Below are 23791 nucleotides of genomic sequence, written 5' to 3'. Positions count from 1 at the left end.
GTCCGCGCTCCTGGCGAGGCCCGGGCCCCCGGCCGCACTGGATGCGGTGCCCTCTCCCTGACTCAAGGACACGACTGACTGCGGCCGTCGGACTCTGACGAAACCAGTCTTCCCGCAGCTGGTCGTGGCGTTCGGCCTAGACACGTGCTCTGGTCTCCTCACTAGGACGAGTGAGTGCACGGGAGGAAGGAGGGAGGACGCGCCCCGGTCCGCCTGCCCGTCCCGTCCCTCTGGCTTGTCGCCACCTCGCCGCTTGGCTGGTCTTTACGCGGCCCCCGTGGGCTGTACCCGCCCCAGCTGGTTTCCGCGCCCCACGTTTGCTCAGGGACGCCCTCTCGCCTCCGGTGCCGACGTGCTGCCGTCAGGGCGCCTGGTGACCTCGGCGTCCTCGTCCACACCCCGCAGTCCGCTTGGCTCACCCCTTCCTCGTTCTCTTCCTTGTGAGCTTCTGCTTCCCCGCACGCTGCTCGTCTTTCCCCGTGTCCGCAGCCTCTTCACCCTGGAGCGCCGCCTGCCGCAGCCCGTAAACGCTCCCAGGGCTTGTTGACCGCACTCCCTGGGGTACCTTACCCGGTCTTCTGGCTTTGAACACCCTCTGAGTGCGGCTGACCTCTCCCCTCACCTCTTCGTCCGTCCAGCAGACATTTCCGCTCGGATGCCGGAGAGGCGTCTTAGACACCTCCTGTCCGAAGCCAGCTCACCGTCTCCTTCCCCGGTTCTGCCTCCGTCCTCGCTGACCGGCCTCTGTCGGTGGTGAATCCATTCTCCTAGGCGCTCCCGCTGACTCCTGGACTCTCTTTCCCTTAATTCCCACGTGGATTCCGTTAGGAGAGCTGTTGGCTCTGGCTTCAGAATATCCACGTTCGTGTCACCACCTAGACTGAAGCCACACTCCCCTATTCGTTCGATTTTTGTAGTAGTTTTCTAATTAGCCTCCGTGCGTTTATCTTTGAGCTTCTGCGTCAGCAAGCGTGCTGGAACTGGGAGTCCCATCCCCTCACCTGTGCCCCGAGCCCTCCGTGGCGCCCTTCCCCAGCCCGAGTACAGGCCGGTCTTGGCTTGGTCCCTTTCAGCGCCCCGCGCACCCTCTGACTCCGTCCCCTGCGGTCTCCTTGCTGCTCTTCCTTGACCCGTCGCCGCCTCTGTCAGGCCATTATCACATGACCCCTTCTGCCTCCTGTCTGCTGGGTCTTTACCAAAAGACCCCCTCCCTCCCCGTGGGCTTCCCCACATTGCAGCCCAGTGGACATGGTCAATATTGCCACCACCTCTCCACTACCCTTCGTGCCCTCGCACCTGCCTGATGTTTTCCAACAGCGCTTCCCGCTTGCCGACACACTGTTTTACTCTTTATATATTGCCCACCTCTCCAGAGAACCTGAACTCCCCAGGGTTGGGCGTGCTCGTTCGTTTCCTTCCTTCCCGTGCCCCTGATCCTGTGATACCCCAATCGCGCCATGGGCTGGGGGTAAATACTTGTAGCACGAATAGGTAAATAGATGAAAAACATACATGATGGAGAGTTGTCATTTTACCATAAAGAGGTGAAGAAGGAAGAAGAAATAAAATTTGGTGATAAAAGAATTACATGGAGCCAGTACTGAGGAAGGCCCACAGTAGAGAGCTCTGAAGACCAGCCACGATTGAGCGCCGGCGGACCTTATGCCCCGGGGTGTTAGTGAAGAAGCAGAAATAAGGTGATTTTCCCCCCATTGTTAGGCCATGAAATATGAGCAATCAAGATCCATTTCTACTCGGGGACCCCAGAAGAGGAGCCCAACAGAAAGTGCCATTACATTAATTGTGGTAGAAGCTCTTTTGTAATGCCTCCCCAAGATTAAGAGGATGCATATATCATTAGCATGTTTAAATGTTTAAGTAATGCAACAGCATTAATTGAAATAATTAGCTTTCGTGTGTATATAGCCTATGGGTGTACTGGGTAACTTTAGAAGTACCATAATGAATAGGAATTATTTTTTATTGTTTAAGTTCAAAACCTTCACAGTTCTTTTAATGTAATTTATTTAAAAATATTGTAGACTTTGAACTTAATGATTCAATTCACTTTTGTTAGGTGCTATTTTCATCTTCATGATAAAAAGTATATCACTTTGAGTAGCAATTGCTTTTCTGCTTGATTTTGATCTTTTAAAGAAGCCTTTTTCATCGAAGCTTTTGTGTTAATTCCTTGCTCTGAGGAGCACAGCAGATGTACCGCTTCACTTCTGTGCAGTGTTCAGTTGCCGTAGCTTTGTGTTCTGAACAGTGAAAGAGGAAAGAAACCACATTCCATCTCTTCACGCACTCCAGTGAGCTGTCGGAAGCGTTTGGTCCCCGTAGTCTTGGAGTCCTGCTCATTGATCAAGGATTGAGTTGGCCAGGCGGCCGTGGCAGGAGCCTATCAGAGGGGCTTGCTGTCACCACGGCTGGACGGTCTGCTAAGGCTCATCTGAGTCTTCCACAGCCTTTGTGTTGTGAGGAAGCGTGTATCCCCTTTCGTCTTCTGTCCTCTGCATGCCTTCCTCTGGACTTGCCTAGGGCTTCTTCTGTAGGCTAGCAGTGGCTTTCTATGAATACTGTTCCCTCTTGGTCATGTCACGGCAGCTGAGAACGTCTCACATGTACCAGGCCCTGGGCCAGTTTGAGAAACGACGAGGCTTAGGCTCATTGACTGGTCAGCTCCCAGACTTACAGACTTACAGACTTACAGAGCAAAAGTTGTCACCGAGTGGCAGGGCTGTGATGGAGGCAGTGCCATGATGGAGGCAGTGCTGTGACAGAAGAGCGTGTTTAGTGATCTCTTGACTTCCTGAGCTAACAGCAAAGAGTATTCATTCTACTGATGAAACTAATTAAATGGTTTCTCACCAAGAACACTGTCAACATTTGGGTCCAAATGTCTGAAACAGTGAGAGCTGCCTTGTTAACGGTTGATTTAGCTTCTTGGGCTACATACTCCCTTCCTTGACTGTAAAATGCAGTCCAAACAAATGATGTGCTGCGGGATGGAGTGATGTGACTGAAGACACGTAGATGATAAGTAGTATCAGCAGATGAAGAACAGTTCACAGTGACAAAGTGTAGAGTAACTTAAGAGTCAGGTATCATATTCTCCGAAATTTAGATTACTGTATATAAGTGATCTAAATTTGTTAGCAGAAGACAGATTTAATACACACGAGTCACTTGTTGAACCACAACCTATTTGGATGATGGTATTCCTGCTGATACCATATATAAATATGGAATTAAAAAAAAATAACGTCTTGGGCAATTTAAGATCTACCAATAACTTATATCTGTGGTAAAAAAAGAAAAGCCAAACAATTGCTTTAACTGTATATAGCTTTTTGTAAATGTCCTTAAAGCCGACTTTTAAATATTTTCTGTCTTGCTTGTGGTCATTTATAATGAACATGTATTTGGATTTTCAAATTGCATTCGATATAAAAAGTCTTCCATTACTCAATTCTGTACTTAGCCATACTTTTGTGGATAAAAAGTATTTCCTGAGTAAATAGAAACCAGTATGTTAACAAATAGCAGCATCGCAAGTGGAGGAGAAATGGAGTGAGTGTGCGTGTGGCTTGCCCGTCTCTTCCGTAGACAGTGGCAGCCATGGTTGGTGTGAAGTGGGTGCCGCGGGGATGAATATGGTGCAGTTCGCGGGGGCTCTCCGGGTCTGCCTGATGCGCCGCGGCCCGGTGCTGAGCCGCGATGGCATTTGCTTCGAGGATAGGGACTGTTGACTGCGAATTTCTAGGAGTCTTGGGCTTTCAGCAACAAAATCATTTGCCTGAGCGATGAGAAATAACAAAAAGTACTTGAGGGACCCCACATGCTGGTGGCGAGAGAGTATATCAGTCAGTTGAACATACTAAGTATAATGAGAATTGTGAAGAGTTACTTAGGTAGCAGGGTTTCTAATCGACTATTTTTGGTTAGTTTCATGCTAAATGAAAAACGAATCTGTTTATTCTCAAGGTGTCTGCTTCCAAGTAGTATTCGTCTGAGACTTAGTTTAGGACACCAGGTTGCCAGAGGGAGATTGTGTTACTGCTTCCTGTTGTTTGAGTTGTTTACATACCGAGTTAGAGATTTACATTTGTTTTTAAAAACGCATTATATATTTTAAATTAAATAATCCATATCTCCCCTTTAACATATGAATGTCAGTGAAAGCTATCTGTATATTAAGGCTTAGTTACTGACGAAATGCTGGGCTTTGGGAAATTTTGTTATCTTGGAAGCAAAATATTTTCAATACCACACTAGTTTTTCAGCTTAAGAATAAAGCTGGGAAAAGTTGCCTTCAGCTATTAGTTTTCCTGAATCCAAAGAGACGGGTGGGGCAGGATCAAAAATACTTATTTGATCAAAGTTATTGGCTCTGAAGGTATTCTTACCTGTGTAAGAAAGATGAAAGGTGTTGTTTTTATTGCATGCTAGTAACAGTGTAATTTTGAACTAATTGGTGTTGAACTGCCAATCACCTAGGGGAATGCAAATAGATAGTCTTATAATTTCCTTTGAGGTAGTGAAATCTTATGTCGTGGCTGGAAGAAAAACAGAATAATACCGTTAAATTGACCTTAAATGAGCTGCTTTGTGGTTTTCCTGGAGAATCCCTTTTTATTTTTCATGACTAGTCCAAACAGGTTTTGTCTACCAGTTTGACTTACTGACTAGACAATGCTGACATGGAACATGTGAAATTCATTTTGAAATAAAGTAAGGCTAGTACAGTTGTTCAGGATATTTTGACGATTTTTTTTTAGTGCAATTGAAATTTACGTAACATTCCATCGCGCGTTTGTGATGTGTCCTGATTCTGCACGACAGGCACCGTTCCTTTTGGTCATTTATAATGGGACATTCTGGCTACACGAACTTACTCTTCTCACTTAGGTAGTGATACATGCACAGTAAAGGATGGTACTGTCTTTGAAAATTGTGTTATTACAGGTGAATCTAGTCATTTAATGCAAGCATGCTCTGTTTGAAGATAATGAGGATGCACTCTTAATTTTTATATGCAAGTCAGCCAGTATTTATTTATTTATTTTGAGAGAGGGAGGGGCAGAGAGAGAGTGGGAGAGAGAGAATCCCAGGCAGGCTCCGCACTGTCAGTGAGGAGCCCGATTCAGGGCTTGAACCCATGAACCGTGAGATCATGACCTGAGTCGAAATCAAGAGTCTGACACTTAACTGACTGAGCCACGCAGGCGCCCCAGTCAGTAATTGCCTATTGTGTGCCTTACGTTGTGTCCCCTGAAAATAAAAATACAGTACTTCAGAAGTACCACTTGAGTTTTTGTTCCTTTGGAAAATCTAGTGATTGGTCTAGATGTCTGTAAGGCTTTGTAGACATCATACCACAAAGTAGGCGTTTCTGTCTTTTCACTTAATTTAAAATTGGCAGCTGGAATACTGTTTATCCTGATACCTGTTCCCTTTCAAACTTCTGAATCCTCATCAGATTATTTTTTCTAGTCCTGAACTGGTTACTGGAATAATACTTCTTTACAAATACAGGGAATGCAATGTAGTTTGGAATTGTATTTGTAATTAATCAGATATAGAATTTAAATGACCATTAACTGAAGATACACACCATATAATTTATGAAGAAATGTGATAAAAAGAGGTATCTTTAGGACTAGTGAATAGTTTAAGCTTTGATTCAGAGATACTTGAAAATCTGAAAATGCGATGCCATCTTACTGCAAATCTCCTTCTTGTATGGATACATTCATTAATTCTGTAATTTAATTGTTTCCCTTTGTGCTTTGGCAACTAGAAACTCTAAACTACAGTTATAGTCAAAGTTTTGTAGCTTTGGCCCACACTTCCTGAATATCTGTCTTCACCCCTCTTCTCTTATAAATGTCAATTACCTGTTGACAAGTAAAATGATTAAACTTAGGAGCCCTGGAAATACTGTAACATTTTAGTGCATTCAGGACCCCCGCTTCTCCATGAGGAGGTACTGACTTCCTCTCCCCAGCGCATGGATGGAAGCGGGGAAGGAGATGAAGAGGGGGCAGTGCTCACCTTCCCTAGAAACCCAGGGGAGACTGGAGTTCTGTGAGCGCCCAAGGGGGCTTAGGGAAGGAGCCTGTGCGTTGCCCTGCAGCGGTAGCCGGCCAGCCGCCTCGCGTCCTTGGCCGCATCTGCTTTCTCTCTCCCGTGGAGCAAGGAGCACTGGTGCTGGAGAGACCCCGGAGCCCCGAGGCTGCTGCTTCCTACGCCAGTGTTCCTGGCCGGTTCTTCCCCAGGCCCCCAAAGCAGAAATTGCTGGGCCCTCAAAATGGTGTGTCATTGTTTGACAGACCGTCTGACCACGTGAGGTGTGGAGGGAACAATAGCTGGGCAGAAAGAAAAGTGATCACTCGCTTGAGGCTGAGGGGTGACCGTGACAATGAGGGTCCAGAACAGCCATTCCCATTGAGGTTAACAGCCAACGGAGAGACAAATAGGAGTTTGTACTTAGCTCTTAAAAGTAATAGGGACTTTTACAGAGGTATAATTAGAGAAGAAAAAAGGCCACCTCGAATGTGAAAAAAAAATTAAAAATTCAGCAGACAAAAGATGAAATAGTCCTGGTGGTAGGCAGAATAGTGACCCTGCAAAAGTATCCACGTCCTGCCCGCCCTGATCCTATAAACATGGCCCCTCCATGGTTAGAGGGACTTTGCGAGGTAACTAGTTGAAGGGTCTCAGGATTATCCTGGACGATCTGCTGGGCCCGGTGTCCTCCTAGCATTGTTACAGGTGGTCACAGAAGGGGAGGTGACAATGGAAGCAGAGTAGAGTGACCCGAAGAAGGTCCATGAGTCAAAGACTGTGGGCAGCTTCTAGATAAGCTGGAAAAGATAGGAAACAGATGGTCCCTGAGTCTCCAGAAGGAACACGTCCACCTGGATTTCAGACTCCTGAGCTCTAGAAGTGTGAGCTGGTAAATCCATATTGTTTAAGCCCCTAAGTTTATGGTACTTTGTGACACCAGCAGTAAGGAACAAGTGTAGTCTTTCTGAAAACTGAATTAATTATCTGGTAGAATCAAGTGGAAGAACTGTTTCATGTCAAAGAGCCAAAGTACGAAGACCAGGAACCACCGTGAGATGGTAGACAGGGACGGCAGGGCTGGGACACTAATCTAAACAACAAGCATCTAGATAGAGGAAGGAGAACAAATAGAGAAAAAATTAAGTAGATAATAGAAGAAAATGTCAATGTACTGAAGAAAGACTTTAGTGCAGAGTAAAAGACCAGAGTCCCAGACAAGATTATTAAATAAGAGATTTAAAAGATCTAGACTTACTGTGTAAGATTGTTGAATTCCAAAAATGATGATAATAATGATGATAAAACACCTCATAAGCTTTCACAAAGAAAAACAACTTCTAAAAGAGAGAGAGAGCAAGATCAAACTTCCTCTTTGTGACCTGTTAAGGATTATTGGATAATATCATTACTTTTAAGGGGTGGGGGGTAGATTATAATTAAAAACTCATGTATTTATAAAGATGTATGTATATTAGGGTAAAAAAAGGTATTCACTTCATATTTGTATATTGAGTATCTCATTTGTGCTGGGTACTATCCTAGGTATTAAGGAAATGACACCTTATACACTGAAAGAAAAGTTTACTAATAATATTATATTAAATATTTTTAAAGCAATCGCAGTAAAATCCAGGATTTAGGAGGAGTGGGTGGGAAGCAGGGAAAAGAACAGTTTGATAAAAGTATGGTGAAAGCTTCACCTCAGTAAAGCATCATTCTGGGGTAATGACTGTGTTATACTGAAGAAAAGAATACAGCTCGACTTGTGTGAAGAGGGAGAAAGCAACCACCAAAGTGCCACATTAACCTGTGGAAACAGAATAAACAGATTCCACCAGCTGAGAAAAGAGGAAATAAAGAGCAAAATGAAGAGAAATTGTGACATGACACGAAAGGGGAAAGAGCCACCGGTCTTCATAAGCCAGCTCGTGGATGGCAGGATTCAGTCCCTGGATGTCACTGTTGAGCTGTGGGAAAACCCACTTGGGAGCCCATTCTGTGTCTAAACTTCTAATTTCATGAAATCATTTTCTCCTTTTTTAAGCAACTTTGAGTTGAGATTTTTGATTCAGTGGATCAATTTCACACCCCATTTCACAGATGAGAACACTGAGGTTCAGAGAATGAGAACTTGCAAAAAAGGCCACAATAAAAATTTGGAATTTGGCAGACCTGAGAACATTTTAGAGGCAGCAAGTTTAACAGACCCGACGAGGCTAAATCCTAAGCTATCTGTGTTTGATTCCTATCCTCAAATCCCCCCAAATCTCAAGAAGTGGCAGCACCTGATACAGAAGTGGAGACGAAGTGGGGATGAAGTGGAAGGTTGGCTGACAATCCTGTTTGTGAAGCCATTTGATGCCCACATCTCTTCCCTCCATCCGAGGATGCAGGCCCCGCCCCTCTCCTACCCCAGGAAGAGGGAGGGTCGTTCTCCAGAGAGTGAACGGGAGGCGGGGGCCTGGGACCAGTGTAGAGCAGAGGACGGTGGGGGGCGGGGGGAGTGGGAGGAGGTTGCAGAGCACGTGGGACGCTGTCCAGCCCCAGAGGAAGGCCCCACAGGAGCCAGCGGCAGGGTGCCCTCCCCGAGAGGCCTGGTCGGATTGCCCAGCCGGAAGTCTCCCAGTGGTCAGCCCCCGCTCGCCCTTGAGTTTCAAATTAGCATGTTTAGTGCTTCATTCTTTTTGTTTTTAATTAATTTAAAAAAATTGGGGGACACTAGGGTTAAGCATTCGACTTTGGCTCAGGTCGTGATCTCATGGTTTATGAGTTCAAGCCCACATCGGGCTCTGTGCTGACAGCTCAGGGCCTGGAGCTGCTTCAGGTTCTGTGTCTCCCTCTCTCTCTCTCTCTGCCCCTCCCCTGCTTGCGCTCTGCCTCTAAAAAATGAATACACTTACAAAAAAATTTTTTTAAACTTTTTTTTTTTTTTAATGTGGGCTCCACACCCAGGGTGGAGCTCAATGCAGGGCTTAAACTCATGACTGTGAGATCAAGGCCTGAGCTGAGATCAAGAGTTGGACATTTAACCAACTGAGCCATCCAGGTTCCCCTAGCGCTTCACTCTTAAATACGAGCAGACAGCTAAGGCTCACCAGACTTCTGAGCCGCTTCAAAGGAGAGGCCAACCGATGAAGAACACTGGCAGAGACAGAACACACTAGAGAAGAATATCTGAAAATAAATCTGTTGTTAACCTCCTGAGAGAAACCAGGGTTGCAGTCATGGCGGAGGCCAGGATTCCAGAAAAACGGAGTATCTGGTGAACAGAAAGGGACTCTTGATATTTAGAAATAATGACCTATCCAAAAGACCACAAGATAAAGAACTTTTTTAGACGATAGGTCAAAATGACAAAAATAGGAGAAAAGGTTTAAGAATATTAGAGAACCGGTTTAGGGATCTAGCAGGCAACTATTAGGGATTCCACACGGCGAGAGGAGAGAAAAGGGGGAAATGACAAAATCAAAAAAAATTTCTCAGATTCAAAGGATGTGAACTTGGAGATTGAAAGGGCTCACCTAGTGCCCCGCGTGGTACATGGAAATGGACTCGCTAGGAGAAAACTAGGGACCAAGATTCCACCCATTTCACAGAATGGACAGCAGTTCACACTCGAGGGGACGGGAAGAGCTTGGGACTTCTCAGATGCACTGCCAGAAGCTGGAAGACAATGGAACAGCGACTTACAATCCTGCAGGGTAATTAGCTTTGCCCTAGAGTCCCTATTTAACCAAACTGTAAGAGCAGAGGTAAAATATCCAGACTTGTGCAGTCTCAGAAATACTACCTCTCATTCNAGTGGCGCAAGCCAGCGGGGCTGTGTAGGAAATAGGAGACGTGCCGCCGGCGAGAAGGGCAGAGGGGCCCGGGGTGCCAGTGTGCAGCGGGCCTAGAGAGCAGCCGGTCCAGGCCAGGGCAGGGAGAGGCTCCAGGAGCAGTTTCTTCCGGGTGACAAGGCGAGTGGTATAACGGGAATCTACACACCAAGAGGAAAAGACATTTGGGAGGAAGCTTGGGCATTGAGAGATGCTAAGTACAAAGAAAACTAAGCAAATGAAAAAAGTTACTAATTCTAGGTGTGGGAAGAATAATATCATGGAAGGAAAGGAAGCTAACCACAGTTTATTACGTGGGCAAGCAGCAGATGGCGTTTCTGTTGTAATAATGCAGACATCGAGTATTGATGTAACCACAATTTCCAATAATCCACACTGGGAGAGGGAGGAATGATAAGGTGTGTGGCTTACAGAGACTCAAATCCTTACACGGTAGGAAGGCCCTAATTATTAATAAGAGCTGGAATATCAGGACCTAGCAAGGGAAGCTAGTTAGTGATAGGAAGACAAGCCCTGAAAGAATCAGCTAAATAATTTAAATCAGTGGTCTTTTGGGAGGTCAAATCAGGAGGAAGGTCAGCATGTATGCGTGTACCTTGTGAGCCTATGTGGCAGTCAGAACTATGTGCACATTTTATTTTAGTAAAGATAAAATTAAAAAAAAAAATACTTAAGGGGCACCTGGGTGGCTCAGTTGGTTCATTAAGCCTCTGACTCTTGATTTCAGCTCAGGTCACGATCTCCCAGTTGTGAGATTGAGCCCCGAGTTGGGCCCTGCACTGAGTAGTGTGGAGCCTGCTTGGGATTCTCTCCCTCCCTCTCCCTCTCCCTCTCTCTCTCTCTCTCTCTCAAAATAAACATTAAAAAAATAATTTAAAAAAATTTAAAAACACTTAAAAATTAAGACAAGTAATATGAAAGGTATCAAACGAAGTTTATTAGCTGTTATACAAAATTCTACCGAACACAAACACCATATTCTACTAAATGTAAATGGACTGCATTCTGCGGTTAAAGAACAGAGCCCCTCAGATCGGGTAGTCAGCACATGTCTGTTGTAAAGCATCTGATGCGGCTCTGTTGTTTCTCGCACTGGATCACATCCGTGGAACTGCTGTCAGAGTTCCGTGTCTCCCCGACCGAAGGAATGCCTTGTGACTCTGGAGGTAGGCCACTGGACAGTGGAAGTTTATTCTTGGTTCTAGCAACATAAAGACTGAAAATTTTATTCTTGATCCTGGGAGTCGTTGGAACTGCCCCATCCCAGCTGCAGTATCAGAGGAGGCAGCCCATCTGTTCCTGCCGCCAGGAGCCCTCAGCCTGGGGCTGCTTCTTCCAGGAAACGGGAAGTTGGCCTGCTGGCTCTCGCGCGCTCATGAATTCCTTTTCTGTTGTAACTAGTCCACCCACTTCAGTTGCTTACAACCAACGAGTCCTAACTGGTAAAGTTAAACCTCAAATAAGATTCAGCTGATAGACACACAAACCTATCTACCTTTAATTTCAATCTTTTTTTGGTCTCACATGTAAATCAGTAATAAATCAGTAAATAAGGGAGGCAGGTAAAATCAGAAAAAAAGTAGAACTTAAGGTCCACCAAATAGAATTGAAGTTGAAAAACATTAAAAACGAAGTGGGTCATTATCTAATGATAAAAGGTATGATTCATAAGGAGGGTGTAACCGTCATCTAGGAACCCGAAAACTTAGCAGATAATACAAATACATAATGGAAAAAACTCTTAAAAACTGAGAAAACCAGGGTGCCTGGGTGGCTTAGTCGGTTGAGCGTCTGACTTGAGCTCAGGTCTTGATCTCACAGTTCGTGGGTTCAAGCCCCGCGTTGGGCTCTGTGTTGACAGCTCAGAACCTGGAGCTGCTTCAGATTCTGTGTCTCCCTCTCTCTCTGACCCTCCCCTGCTCACGCTGTCTCTCTCTCTCTTTCTCAGAAATAAATTAAAAAAAAAAAAACAACTGAGAAAACCTAACCAACAAAAGTATACTTTCAGTGGAGGATTTTAATTTATCCATTTCAGAATTCAACATATAAAATAGAATATGGAGATATGCAAGTCATTATAGAAATAAGTAGAAAATATGAGTAGAGAAAATACACGTGGTAAATACACATATGAAAAGAAGTTCAACCACATTTGGGTAAATGTATGTTAAAGTAACAATAAGAAAACATTTTTCATCCATCATATTGGCCAAAATTCAAGAACTACAGCATCTAGTGTGAGGGAAGATATTAGAAAATAGATACTTTCAAAAGCTATAAATGGAAATGGAAATTATTACAATAATTTAAATCATTACAATAAATTACAATATTTGGAAGGGAATAACCTTTAAATATCTCTTAACTGTAAATGCTTACACCCTGTGACTCAGAATTTTGGGAACCCATCCTGCAAAAACAATTGCATTAGAGTGTACTGGATGTACATACAAAAATTTTTGTTGCAATGTTGTCGCAAAAAACAGAGGAAAACCTTACTTTAAGTCATAAGTGGAGTAATTCTGAATAAAACTGAAGTGTATCCATACTGTGGAATATTACTCAGTTGTTAACGGAGTTGGCACTCTCTGTAAACATGGATGTATCTATCGTTGGCTAGGAAAGCAAGTGGTAATATAATGTGTCCGATTCAACCCCTTCTTACACAATATATACAGAAACCATGTGTGTGGTATAGATGTATATGTGAATATTTACATGAGTATGAAGAAAGGTGTGGAAGCATCAACCAAGCTGTTACTGAGTGTCACTTGAGGGAGGCAGGATAGAGAACAGGCTCGTGAATTTCTTTCACTTTCTATAATAAGCATATGATATTTCTGTCATTAATAAAAGATTAACAACGGATCAAGTAAACATTTAATCACAGTAAGGCGTTCTCTAGGGAACGTGTAGTGTTTAATCAGCAAGAACTTGGATGTTTTAAGTGGTAAAGAAATGGATATACATTTCTGAGAATCACAAATCAGCATTTGTTTTTATTCTCAGTGATAAGGCTTTGTAATGTGTTATCTTGTATTTTAATTAAATGCGAGGGCTACCCATTCTCTGCTGTTGGGGTTCTGTTGTTACACTCCTAAAATACTTTTGCTTTTGACAGGACTGTCTTCGTCAGTGGAATACAATGTAATGGAGTTGGAACAAGAACTTGAAAATGTGAAGACCCTTAAGACAAAATTAGGTACCGTACATTTTTGTTCTTCACTCGTGTTTGGATCTGGGATTCTTTCCAGAGACTTTACCACAGCCTGAAAGATTAAAAAAATTATGAAATGTTGAGCGTAGGTTGTAGGCTTCCAGTCTATCGAGAGCTATTAATAAAGACTGTCTCGGGGCGCCTGGGTGGCTTAGTCGGTTGAGCGTCCGACTTTCGCTTGGGTCATGATCTCGCGGTTCGTGGGTTCGAGCCCCGCGTCGGGCTCTGTGCTGACTGCCAGCTCAGAGCCTGGAGCCTGTTTCAGTCTGTGACTCCCTCTCTCTCTGACCCTCCCCTGCTCACACTGTCTCTCTCTCTCTCTCTCCTAGAAATAAATAAAACATTAAAAAAAAAAAAAAGACTGTCTCTTAGCTTGGGGAGAGGATAAGTATGTATCTATTCACCTTTTGTTTTGTTTTGTTTTGGAAAATGACTTTTCAGAAGCTGATGTTCAGAGATGTCACTCCATTGTCTCTTCACTTGCATTATTTCTGACAAGTAGTCTGTCATCCTCATCTTTTAAAATGTCTTTTTTCTCTCTCTGCTTTGAGAATGTCCTCTTTATCATTGACTTTGAATAGTTTGATTAAGCTGTGCTTTAGAGTGGTTTTCTTTATGCTTCTTATTCTTTGGGTTCATGGAGTCTCTTGGATCTGGGAATTGACAGCTTTCGTCTGATTTGAAACACTTTTGGCCATTATTTCTCCAAATGCTTTTTTCTTTTCCTCTCTGCGCCCCCCCGTTTCAGTGACTGCAGTTGCATTTAAGTTGGCGCACTGGAAGTTGCCCCCAAATGCAAGGATTTTCCTTTACTTTTCAGGTTTTTTCCTCTGTGTGTTTCATTTTGGATAGTTTCTATTACTGTATCTTCATGTTCACTAATCTTTTCTTCTGAGTGTGTAATCTGCATTTAATCCCATCTATTGTATTCTTCTCAGACCCTGCAGATTTTATATTTAGAAGTCCTGTTTAGACTTGTTTTATACCTTCCATGACTCTAACATGTTAAGTCTGTGTCCTCTACTTTTTATTTTTTATTTATTATTTATTTTTTTTAAATATTTTTTATTTATTTCTAGGAGAGAGAGAGACAGTGTGAGCAGGGGAGGGTCAGAGAGAGAGAGAGACACAGACTCTGAAACAGGCTCCAGGCTCCGAGCCGGCAGTCAGCACAGAGCCCGACGCGGGGCACGAACCCACAAACCGCGAGATCACGACCTAAGCGAAAGTCAGATGCTCAACCGACTAAGCCACCCAGGCGCCCCTGTGTCCTCTACTTTTTAAATAATAGGAGATACGATAGTAATAACACTTGTAATGTTTTTATCTGCTAATTCTAACTTGTGTGTGAATTCCTGGTAAGTTTCAGTCGATTGCCTTTGCCCCTCATCATTGGTTGTATTTTTTGCTTTTCCTCTTGCCTGGCAATTTTTGATTGGATGGTGGACACTGTGGATCTTATCACTGGCCACTATGTTTTTGTAGCCTTTGCTCTGAAGGCCTGTCAGGCGGGGCCAGAGCAGCACCTCCCATAGGGCCAGTTGTTCTCATGTTAAGGCAATAATGCTTATGATTTCTGGGGCCTTGGTACTGTCTCGTGGGGGCAGGCCCCATTCCTGGCCCTTCCCAATGGTTGTATGCTGCTCCATGTAACGTTTCTGACTGGTTCCTTCTCCAGCTGTGGTTTGCTTGCTCGTGTACCTGAGCTGATTTCACCCCACTGGAGACCAAGGATGACCCTCTCAGGATCCTTGTAGTTCTTTCTCTGAGGAGTTTTTCGTGGGGTATTTTGCTCTCTGCAGTCCGGCTGACTCGGTCTTTCCACACTCCCATTTTATGTCCTCAACTCCAGGAATGAGCTGGGCCCAGCTTGGGCTCCTCCGCCCTGTCTCTGAAATGGAAGTCCAGTGTTTTGTTGTTGAAAATGTGTTGATTTTTATTTCTCTTTTTTTTACTGAAGTGTAATCACCATGCAGTGTTCCATCAGTTTTAGGTGTGTGAATCAGTGATTCAGCAGTTCTGTACCTTACTCAGTGTGCATTGTGAGACGTGTGTCCCCAGTCCCCTTCACCTGTTTCACCCGTCTCCCTACCTGCCTCCCCCCTGCCAGTCACCAGCTGGTTCTCTGTATTTAAGAGTCTGGGTTTTTGTTTGTTTGTCTTTTTTTACTTTTTTTTGTTTCTTAAATTCCACATATGAGTGAAATCATACGGTATTTGTCTTTGACTGACTTATTTCAATTAGCATTATACTCCCTAGATCTATCCGTGTTGTTGCCATTGGCAAGATTTCATTCTTTTCTATGGCTCATATTCCTCTGTGTGTGTGTGTGTGTGTGTGTGTGTGTGTGTGTGTAATTGTGTATATATCACATCTTCTTTATCCAAGTGTCTATGGATACACACTTGGGTTGTTTCTGTATCTTGGGTATTATAAACAATGCTGCAACAGACATTGGGGTGCGTGTGTCCTTTTGAATTCCTGTTCTTGTTTTCTTTGGGCAAATACCCAGTATTGGAATTACTGGATCATTTGGTAATCCTATTTTCAGTTCTTTGAGGACCCTCCAGACTGTTTTCCACAGTGGCCACACCAGTTTGCATTCCCACCAACAGTGCACGAGGTTCCTTTTTCTTTATCTCTTTGCCTACACTTGCTATTACTTGTGTTTTTCATTTTAGTTACCCTGACAGGTGTGAGGTGATATCTTATTGTGGTTTTGATTTGTATTTCCCCGATGATGAGTGACATTGAGCACTTTTTCGTGTGTCTTTTGGCCATCTGGATGTCCTTTTGGAAAAATGTCTGTTTGGGTCCTCTCTTCATGTTTAAATTTGGTGTTGGGCTGTACAAGTTCTTTATGGATTTTGGATATTAACCGTTTCGTAGATCTATCGTTTGCAAATATCTTCTCCCATTCAGTAGGTTGCTGCCATTTCCATCTTTGTAAACAACATCATGTTGACCGTTCCTCGATTCATTCTGCTCCTGATGGGTATTTGATGTGTTTCTTACCTTTTGCTATTATGAATGATATTGGTGTAAACATTCTTCTGCATATCCCTTGGTACCTCTGTTTTTTCAGGGTACGTACCTGGAAGTGGAATTATAGGATCATTGAGCATGTGGGTTTACAACTTTTGAAAATACTGCTGAATTGTTTTCCGGTAGTTGTATTATTTTGCATCTCTTAGGCGTGAGTAAGACTTCCCATTGCTCCACTTCATTGTCAACAAGTGGCAGTGCGGGCTCTAAATTTTTACCAATTTAGCGGATGTGAAATGTTTGTCACTGGTGGTTCAGTTTATGTGTGTCCATGATTTGTGTTTCCAGTGTTCATTTAGCTGCCGCTTGAAAAACATCTGTTAGCATTTCATTTAGTCTGTTAGCAATGAACTGTCGGTTTTTGTTTATCTGAAAACTTTTTCCCTTGCCTTCTCATTGAGAGGGTATTTTTTTTTTAATGTTTTATTTATTTCTGAGAGAGAGAGAGACAGTGTGAGCAGGGGAGGGTCAGAGAGAGAGGGAGACACAGAATCTGAAACCGGCTCCAGGCTCTGAGCTGTCAGCACAGAGCCCGACGCGGGCCTCAAACCCACGAACCATGAGATCATGACCTGAGCCAAAGTCGGACGCTTAACTGACTGAACCCCCCAGGCGCCCCTCATTGGGAGGGTATTTTCCCAGAATTTAGAATTCTTATTTGGTATCTTTCAACATTGAAATGATGTCTTTCTAGTGTCTTCTGGTTTCCGGTTGAAAGTTGTCTTGTGGCCCTTTTGAAAGCTTGTAGGATTTTCTTTTTGTCCTTGGTTAGCAGTTTTACCCTGATGTGCTCAGGTTTGGTTTTCTTTATATTTATTCTTCTGGAGATCAGTGGCATTTCATCAGCGTATGGCTTAGCGTGTTTTATCCGCTTTGGAAATGGTTGGCCCTTACGTCGTCAGATACCACTTCTGCCCCTCTCTTCTGTCCCCAGATACCGGCTGCACATGGGCTGGGCCTTTTCACTCCTATATGTCTTTCTGAATTTCCCCTCCTTTTTACATCCTCCAGTCTGTGCTATTTTCCATTGATGTGTCTTCCATTTCGCTGCCTTTCCAGCTGTGTCCTAACTGTTGCTAAACTTTCTCTTAAACTCTTAATTTTAGTTTTTGTATTTTTCAGTTCTAGGATTTCCTTTCAGTTATTTTCTGGATTCAAATGATGGCATTTGCCATCTTGTCACTTATCTTGTTGAACTTATTAGTCAGTTATTTTAAGGCCTCTTTCTGATAAGTTCAATATCTGGATAAACTGAAAGTCTGTTTCTATTCTTTATTTCTTCTGTCCTGTCTCCACGTAACATTTGTTTGTCAAACATTTCTTACACAAAACTGTAGAAACCCTGGATAATGTTTTCTTCTTCTTGGGAGGATTTGCTTTTTCTTCTGGCCGGCAGTTAGAGTAGGGATGCCCCCTTCCTGTCTGGGCTGGTGATCACCACAGTGGGTGGTGGCCTCCATGAGGGCCCATCTCTGTGCACTTCGGCCTGCCTCCTAGTCTGTAGCTTTCGAAGCGAAAGCCTGGATGTTTCCTTGTCGGCTCTGATTCCTCCNCTCCCCCTCCTCCCCCTCCTCCCCCTTCTCCTCCTCTTCCTCCTCCTCCTCCTTCTTCTCCTCCTCCTCCACCTCCTCCTCTCTTCTTCTTTTTTCTTCTGCTTCATTTCTTTTTGAGAGACAGAGACAGCGTGAGCAGGGGAGGGGCAGAGAGAGGGGGAGACACAGATTCCGAAGCAGGTTCCAGACTCTGAGCTGTCAGCGAGACCCTGACACAGGACTTGAACTCATGAACTGCTAGATCATGACCTGAGCCANTGCCCTCTCAGCCACTGGTGCCTTGAAGGGCAAGAGGCTGAATGTTAGGCTCTCTTCTTCTTTTCTCCTTCCTTTTCTCTGCTCACAGCCTCTCAGACTCTGGCTGCCTTGGTAGCCCCAGCCTCCAAGTCGTGTTTTCCTGACCTTGTTGAGTTTGCAGAAAGCATTGCTTTAGCATCATTTTCTTTTACCTACTGATGGCTGCCTGATTTCTCAGCCTCACGGGGCGAGCCAGTTATATGCTGGAAAAGTCCAGCAGTGCAGGGAAGGGCAGTGCCGACGTGAGGGCTCATGTCGATCCATTTCACAGAATACTCACCTCACGGTTTTGTCGTGGTGGCTCTGTGACTCCTTCATGCAGGTTTGTTTTCTTAGTTAAGTTTGATGTGTTCCTGGCACGAGGATTGGTGTGATACGAGGTAGATCATTGTAGTCGGAAACTTGCTTCCAGCCTTTGGAAAACTGGAGGAATTGACCTTTGGATTAGAGGGGATTTTTCCTCAGGTTCCTTTACTCACTCAAATCTGTATCATTGTGTAAATCTGTATCAAATACAAACATTTCTATATTTTCATAGTAAGCTGTGTATGAACAGGATGTTTCATTAGCCGCGGAAATGCCCTTGCAGAGCTAAAGGGCCAGCACACAGGACCCAGCTACTTCATGTAGCAAAGTGATTTTAAAACTCTAATTTTTACAGTTTGTAGAGGAAAACTAAAAATGTATGTTTCTGAAACAGAAATTATATAAAAATAATACATACTGGTGATAGCAGTAAGGAATGAAAAAATGAGTCTTTTGGAATGAGAGAGCTTTTGGAAATCTTCTGTTGTATTTTGCTGTTGTTTTCTAACAGAGAGGCGGAAGAAGGCTTCAGCGTGGGAAAGAAATTTGGTGTACCCCGCTGTCATGGTCCTCCTCCTCATCGAGACAGTAAGCGCTTATTTGCCTACTTAAATAAAGCAAATTATGTGTCGTTTACTTTGGTTTTTGAGTCTGGCAACTCCCTCAGCTAAATGGTTTCTAGTAAACTGGTTTTCTATCAACAGGATTAAAATCCATCTATACCTTTATTTGGAAAAACTCAACAGAGTAAAAATGGAAATTAATGGCAGATTTTAAAAAGTCCTCAAGATTAACTGTTTCCTCATGAAAGCAGGAAATTCATTCTTTTGTGTCACTTAGAATGAAGAGACGAGGTGCTGCAGATTCCCCCTGCTTCAAACTCTGATAGGAGGAAAATTCCATTTCTCAAGTAGTTCTGATAACGTTGTAACGATGAGTGGTGGGTTGCCAACTGCTGAGATCAGGTGGCAACTGCATCTGTGTTACTAGCTTTCATCACAAGCTCTGAAATTGTAATAATTTGCAGAGGCTTTTGTTAGAGTCTATTCTGGAGCCTTTGCAGTGGGTTTGATTCCTCGCAGCTTGTTTGTACGTAGACTTGTGGTCTTGACTGCTTTCCGCTGTCCTGAAGCATGTATTCGGTCAGCACTTAGATCCCACGCACGTACATTCACGAAGTACCTTGGAAGCTGACCTGACGCCCGTGTCTCTCTTGCAGTTCATCTCGGTCCTCCTGGTGGCTTGTAACATCCTTTGCCTGCTGGTTGACGAGACAGCCATGCCCAAGGGGACGAGGGTAAAGTGCTCTCAGTGTCTTTTCGTTAGCGCCCGTGCTCTGCGTACGTACCCTGAGCCTTTTAAAATCAGCAGTTTACAGCGTTCACCTTTCTGCAAGTCCATCTCGGCTTGTATGAAGTTCTTTACTAAGCAGCCTTCATCAGCGGTGTTTATAAACGGTGACTTTGTTTCTAATTTCCTACTTTGGGTTGGCCAGCCCTTTTATCAAACAGCAGAGTTTTCTTTTAGGCTTGTATTGCAGTTTATTATTTTTTTAACTGAAGTTATTACTTTTAATTCTGTAAGAAATTGTGTACTCTGTGAAATAGTGGCATCGGAGGAGTTTATGAGATCAAGTCATTGTGTTTACAGAAGATCCAAATGCATGCTTGGTAGGGACTCATGCTTCAAAATAATCACACATCTTATGAAACCGAGTCAAGTACTTAGTTACTGGAAGACAGATGTACATCTTTTTGTGAATTAACTTTGTTTTCTCTCTTGTTTAAAAGTTGACAGTTCTATCACATTCCATCCTTTAGCCTGTTTGCATACGTTCTCTGTATGGAAGGAAGTTATCGCTACAGATTCCTATCTGGCATACTTCTAGGTGTCTCTTTACACTCTTGATTCCCTAAGATCGTATTNGGGAGTCACAGACTGAAACAGGCTCCAGGCTCCGAGCTGGCAGTCAGCACAGAGCCCGACGCGGGGCTCGAACCCACGAACTACGAGATCATGACCTAAGCGAAAGTCAGACGCTTAGCCGACTAAGCTACCCAGGCGCCCCTGTTGTAACATTTTCTAATGTTTTTTCCAAGTCAGTCGCTTCCCCATTCCCCCCCGTAGAAAGGACTCCCAGACTCTGAGACTTTGGTGCCACCTCTCCCTGTGAACCAGGTGATACACCTTTCTTTTCGTAGAAAAAAGCCAACATCAACCTAAATTTCCTCCCTTGAGTTTAAGACGGAGACACCGGCTCTTTCGAAGCTAATGTTTTCAGCCATGGTCTCCATTTAGGTCCTGCCCTCCTCTGACTTCCGCTGGACCTGTGCGCTCCGTCACTGCCTGGTGTCTAGCCTGCCCACGTGCTCCGGCACCTCGCTGCACAAGCAGACGACAGCACACTGAGCATCCTCCTTCGTCTACAGCCGAGTGTTTAGCTTTTGATTAGGCCCAAATCCACTGATAGAGCAGGAAGTTACCCACTGTGTTGGCTTCTGACAAATACACCGTGTAAGTCCCAAGCCCCCGTGGTACGCTTCCGTACCATCCCTTAGTGTGTCGTCGAGAGGCACTTTCCCCTGATAGAGTCCACGGGTGATTGTACAAACGAATCACATCATCGTAATCCTGCCCGTAGGCCTTCTCTTGAGACAGGGAATATTTCCACATGTGTTTCAGCCCAGCCAACAAGCGTCCTATTATTAGCATTATTCATTTCTTTTTCAAAAGATTGAGGAAAAAGTTGAGAAGTTCTTCGCCTTATTTAAGTATATGAAATTACCATGGGTATTCTTACTTCTTTAGGCCAAAATTAGAATGTATATATGATACGTCTGATATTGTTTATTCGTTTATTTATTAATTTTTAAAATGTTTATTTTTGAGAGAGAGAGAGAGAGAGAGAGAGCATGGGAGGGGGAGGGGCAGAGAGTGAGAGAGAGAGGGAGAGAGGGAGAGGAAGGGAGATGCAGCATCTGAAGCAGGCTTCAGGCTCTGAGCTGTCAGCACAGAGCCCCGCATGGGGCTTGAACTCATGAACGTGATATCATGACCTGAGCTGAAGTCAGACGCTTAACCAACTAAGCCACCCAGGCGCCACTTTATTGGTTTATTTTTTATTAGCCTGACTGTACATTCTTAATTTTCCTGGTATTTCTGTTCGATATAATTAAAGCTGATAGTAAAATAGTAGTTCGTATTTGAATAGTTCCTTTAATTGGTCAACTTTGAAAATGTTCCTATTTTAGTAAGAAATTATTTTTTTTGCCTGTCTGGTCTCACTAATAAATATTAGTTTTTCTCTTTGTTTTTTAAGTTCTAGATAAAGATAGGTTTTGAAAATAGGTGTAATGTTTAGGAGAAAAATGCATAGCATTACATTTTTTAAAAATCTGTATTAATTTACATTTTTAAAAAATGTCTGAATTCCTAAGGAAGATTTGGGGAAAGAGAACTTTCAAGTGTGGAAATAGGGTATGGACTTTCACTTTCCATGCTCAGCTTACTTTGACGTGTTTTAATTGTATAATTTTTATATGTTGTCTTAGAGTTCATTTAAATAATTATATATTTATTCCTACGGTACTGTTTAAAAAGTTTCTTCCAGTAATATTCAGGACCTAACAGTAAGTATAATATCATTTTAATAAGTAAATTACACTTGAGATAGTTTGGAGATGTTTTGAGTTTGTTAAAATCGTTAATGTGTGCTTGAATTAGTTGATGAACTCAGTCTAATGTCATATTTCATTGTCCTTTAAAAATGTAGATGTGATTTCCAGAGTGTTAAACATTCCTTTTTTTAAAAAAATGTTTTTGATGTTTATTTATTATTGAGACAGAGAGAAACAGAGCATGAATGGGGGAGGGACAGAGAGAGAGGGAGACACAGAATCTGAAGCAGATTCCAGGCTCTGAGCTGTCAGCACAGAGCCCGACGCGGGGCTTGAACCCACAAACCGTGAGATCATGACCCGAGCCGAAGTCGGACGCTTAACCAGCTGAGCCACCCAGGCGCCCCTAAGCATTCCTAATTCCTATATTTATGAAATACTTTCTAGGGAAACCAAATATATAGTGTCATTGAATTCTGAAAAGTGATTTTTCCCCCCACAGGGCCCAGGGATAGGAAATGCTTCTCTCTCTGCCTTCGGTTTTGTGGGAGCTGCACTTGAAATCATTTTGATTTTGTATCCTTTCTTTAACTCAACATTCTGTCAACAAGTTTTCTGTCCAGTTTTCTGGGACAGTGGTAATTTACTAAGACACTTGCCTAGAAGGAAAAACAAGTCTGTCCTCCTCAAGCACGCCAAGTGGCTTTTGTTGTTTTTCCTTTGAGCCTTAAGACTTTTTGAAGACTACTGAGAACTTAAGGAAACCTGCATACTTTGGAGAGTTTTTTCCTTGATTCTCACAGCTATCTCATGGTGTCCTCTGTCGTCGGCTTCTATAGCCTCCGGTTTTTTGGAAACTTTATTCCCAAGAAGGATGACACAACTATGACAAAGGTAAAGTCTTAGGTGGCTGTGCCTCCCGTTTGCCTCCCAGGGGTAATGAACTGTTTTATTTCATAATCGCCCTGAATGGTTCATTTGCGGTGATAGGTATTTGTTTGTAAATTGCATAAACACCAACTGAAAGATTTTCAGAATGCTCAATGAGTGGGAAAAGGATGTGCTCTTCTGTTGAATTTGGACGGCTTCCATTCACTTGTAAATGCGCAGACCTGCAGCGCTTGCTAACTGGCTGCGGAAGGCTCCTGAAAGGACTCTTTCTCCTCCAAAGAAAACGTGTTGCTAATGAGTAACTTTGATTGTGCAAACTGTACTTCAGGGAGCTTGTTTGAAATCTGAAGAACTTAGTTGCTACAAGTAGTAGAGACCAAGTATTTCAAATTTGAATAATTAAAGCAAGACGGAAGAATTCTATTCAGAAACATTTTGTAGTCTGAGGCTAATTTGACTTCCTACAATGTGTCGTTGGTTTTGGAATAACAAAGACTGTTACCGTATATAGTGACCGCGTCGTTTAAAAATATTCCCACAGGCTGACACTGGAGAATGACTATAGTTAGTAAGGGCTGCTGATTCCTTTTCTTTTCATTACATATCACGTATTTTCCAGCCTATCTCAAAAGGGAAAAGTTACTTTGTGTACTTTATTTACCTATCTATTGAATGCTAGGATTTCTTGAGATACTTAGCACCTAGTTAAAGTGATCATCAGTATTAATCAGTATTTTCAGCTCCTTGTATTCAGTATGAAAGCGAAAGCATAGGGCACATTGGGAATGAATCACTAGACTTCAGGGGTTTTAGATTTCTAGCTTTTTGGTATTAAATCTTACAATAGTTGAACAAATTATATATCTTGAGCAGTAGTCTGGCTTTAAAAATATAGTCAGAAATATTAAATGTATTCATTCTTTTTTAGTTGACAGGCAAAGCTTTTCAAAATTG

The 23791-nt window shown here is 43.2% G+C and overlaps 1 protein-coding gene and 1 long non-coding RNA gene across 3 annotated transcripts in view; one reads left to right on the top strand and one right to left on the bottom strand.

The window, feature by feature from the left end:
- The window catches only part of LMBR1 (limb development membrane protein 1), a 108851-nt gene that overhangs the window by 62728 nt on the left and 22332 nt on the right, over positions 1-23791 (top strand). For both annotated transcript variants that reach the window (XM_077761313.1, XM_077761305.1), the window contains exons 7-11: positions 13033-13113; positions 18841-18917; positions 19549-19626; positions 22449-22522; positions 22750-22840. In XM_077761313.1, the coding sequence (XP_077617439.1) occupies positions 13033-13113; positions 18841-18917; positions 19549-19626; positions 22449-22522; positions 22750-22840 (401 nt within the window). The remainder of the gene's footprint in view (positions 1-13032; positions 13114-18840; positions 18918-19548; positions 19627-22448; positions 22523-22749; positions 22841-23791) is intronic.
- LOC144229322 (uncharacterized) overlaps positions 10827-23791 on the bottom strand; it is a 35289-nt gene continuing 22324 nt past the window's right edge. The window contains exons 2-3 of the long non-coding RNA XR_013334460.1: positions 13123-13180; positions 10827-11350 (exon numbers count right to left, since the gene is read on the bottom strand). This is a non-coding gene — a long non-coding RNA (uncharacterized LOC144229322). The remainder of the gene's footprint in view (positions 11351-13122; positions 13181-23791) is intronic.

The sequence above is a fragment of the Crocuta crocuta genome, unplaced genomic scaffold (assembly GCF_008692635.1).
Source record: "Crocuta crocuta isolate KB4526 unplaced genomic scaffold, BGI_CrCroc_1.0 scaffold408, whole genome shotgun sequence".
Lineage (NCBI taxonomy): Eukaryota > Metazoa > Chordata > Mammalia > Carnivora > Hyaenidae > Crocuta > Crocuta crocuta.
The sequence above is the reverse complement of the archived record's forward strand: the minus strand, read 5'-3'. Positions and strand labels throughout refer to the sequence as shown.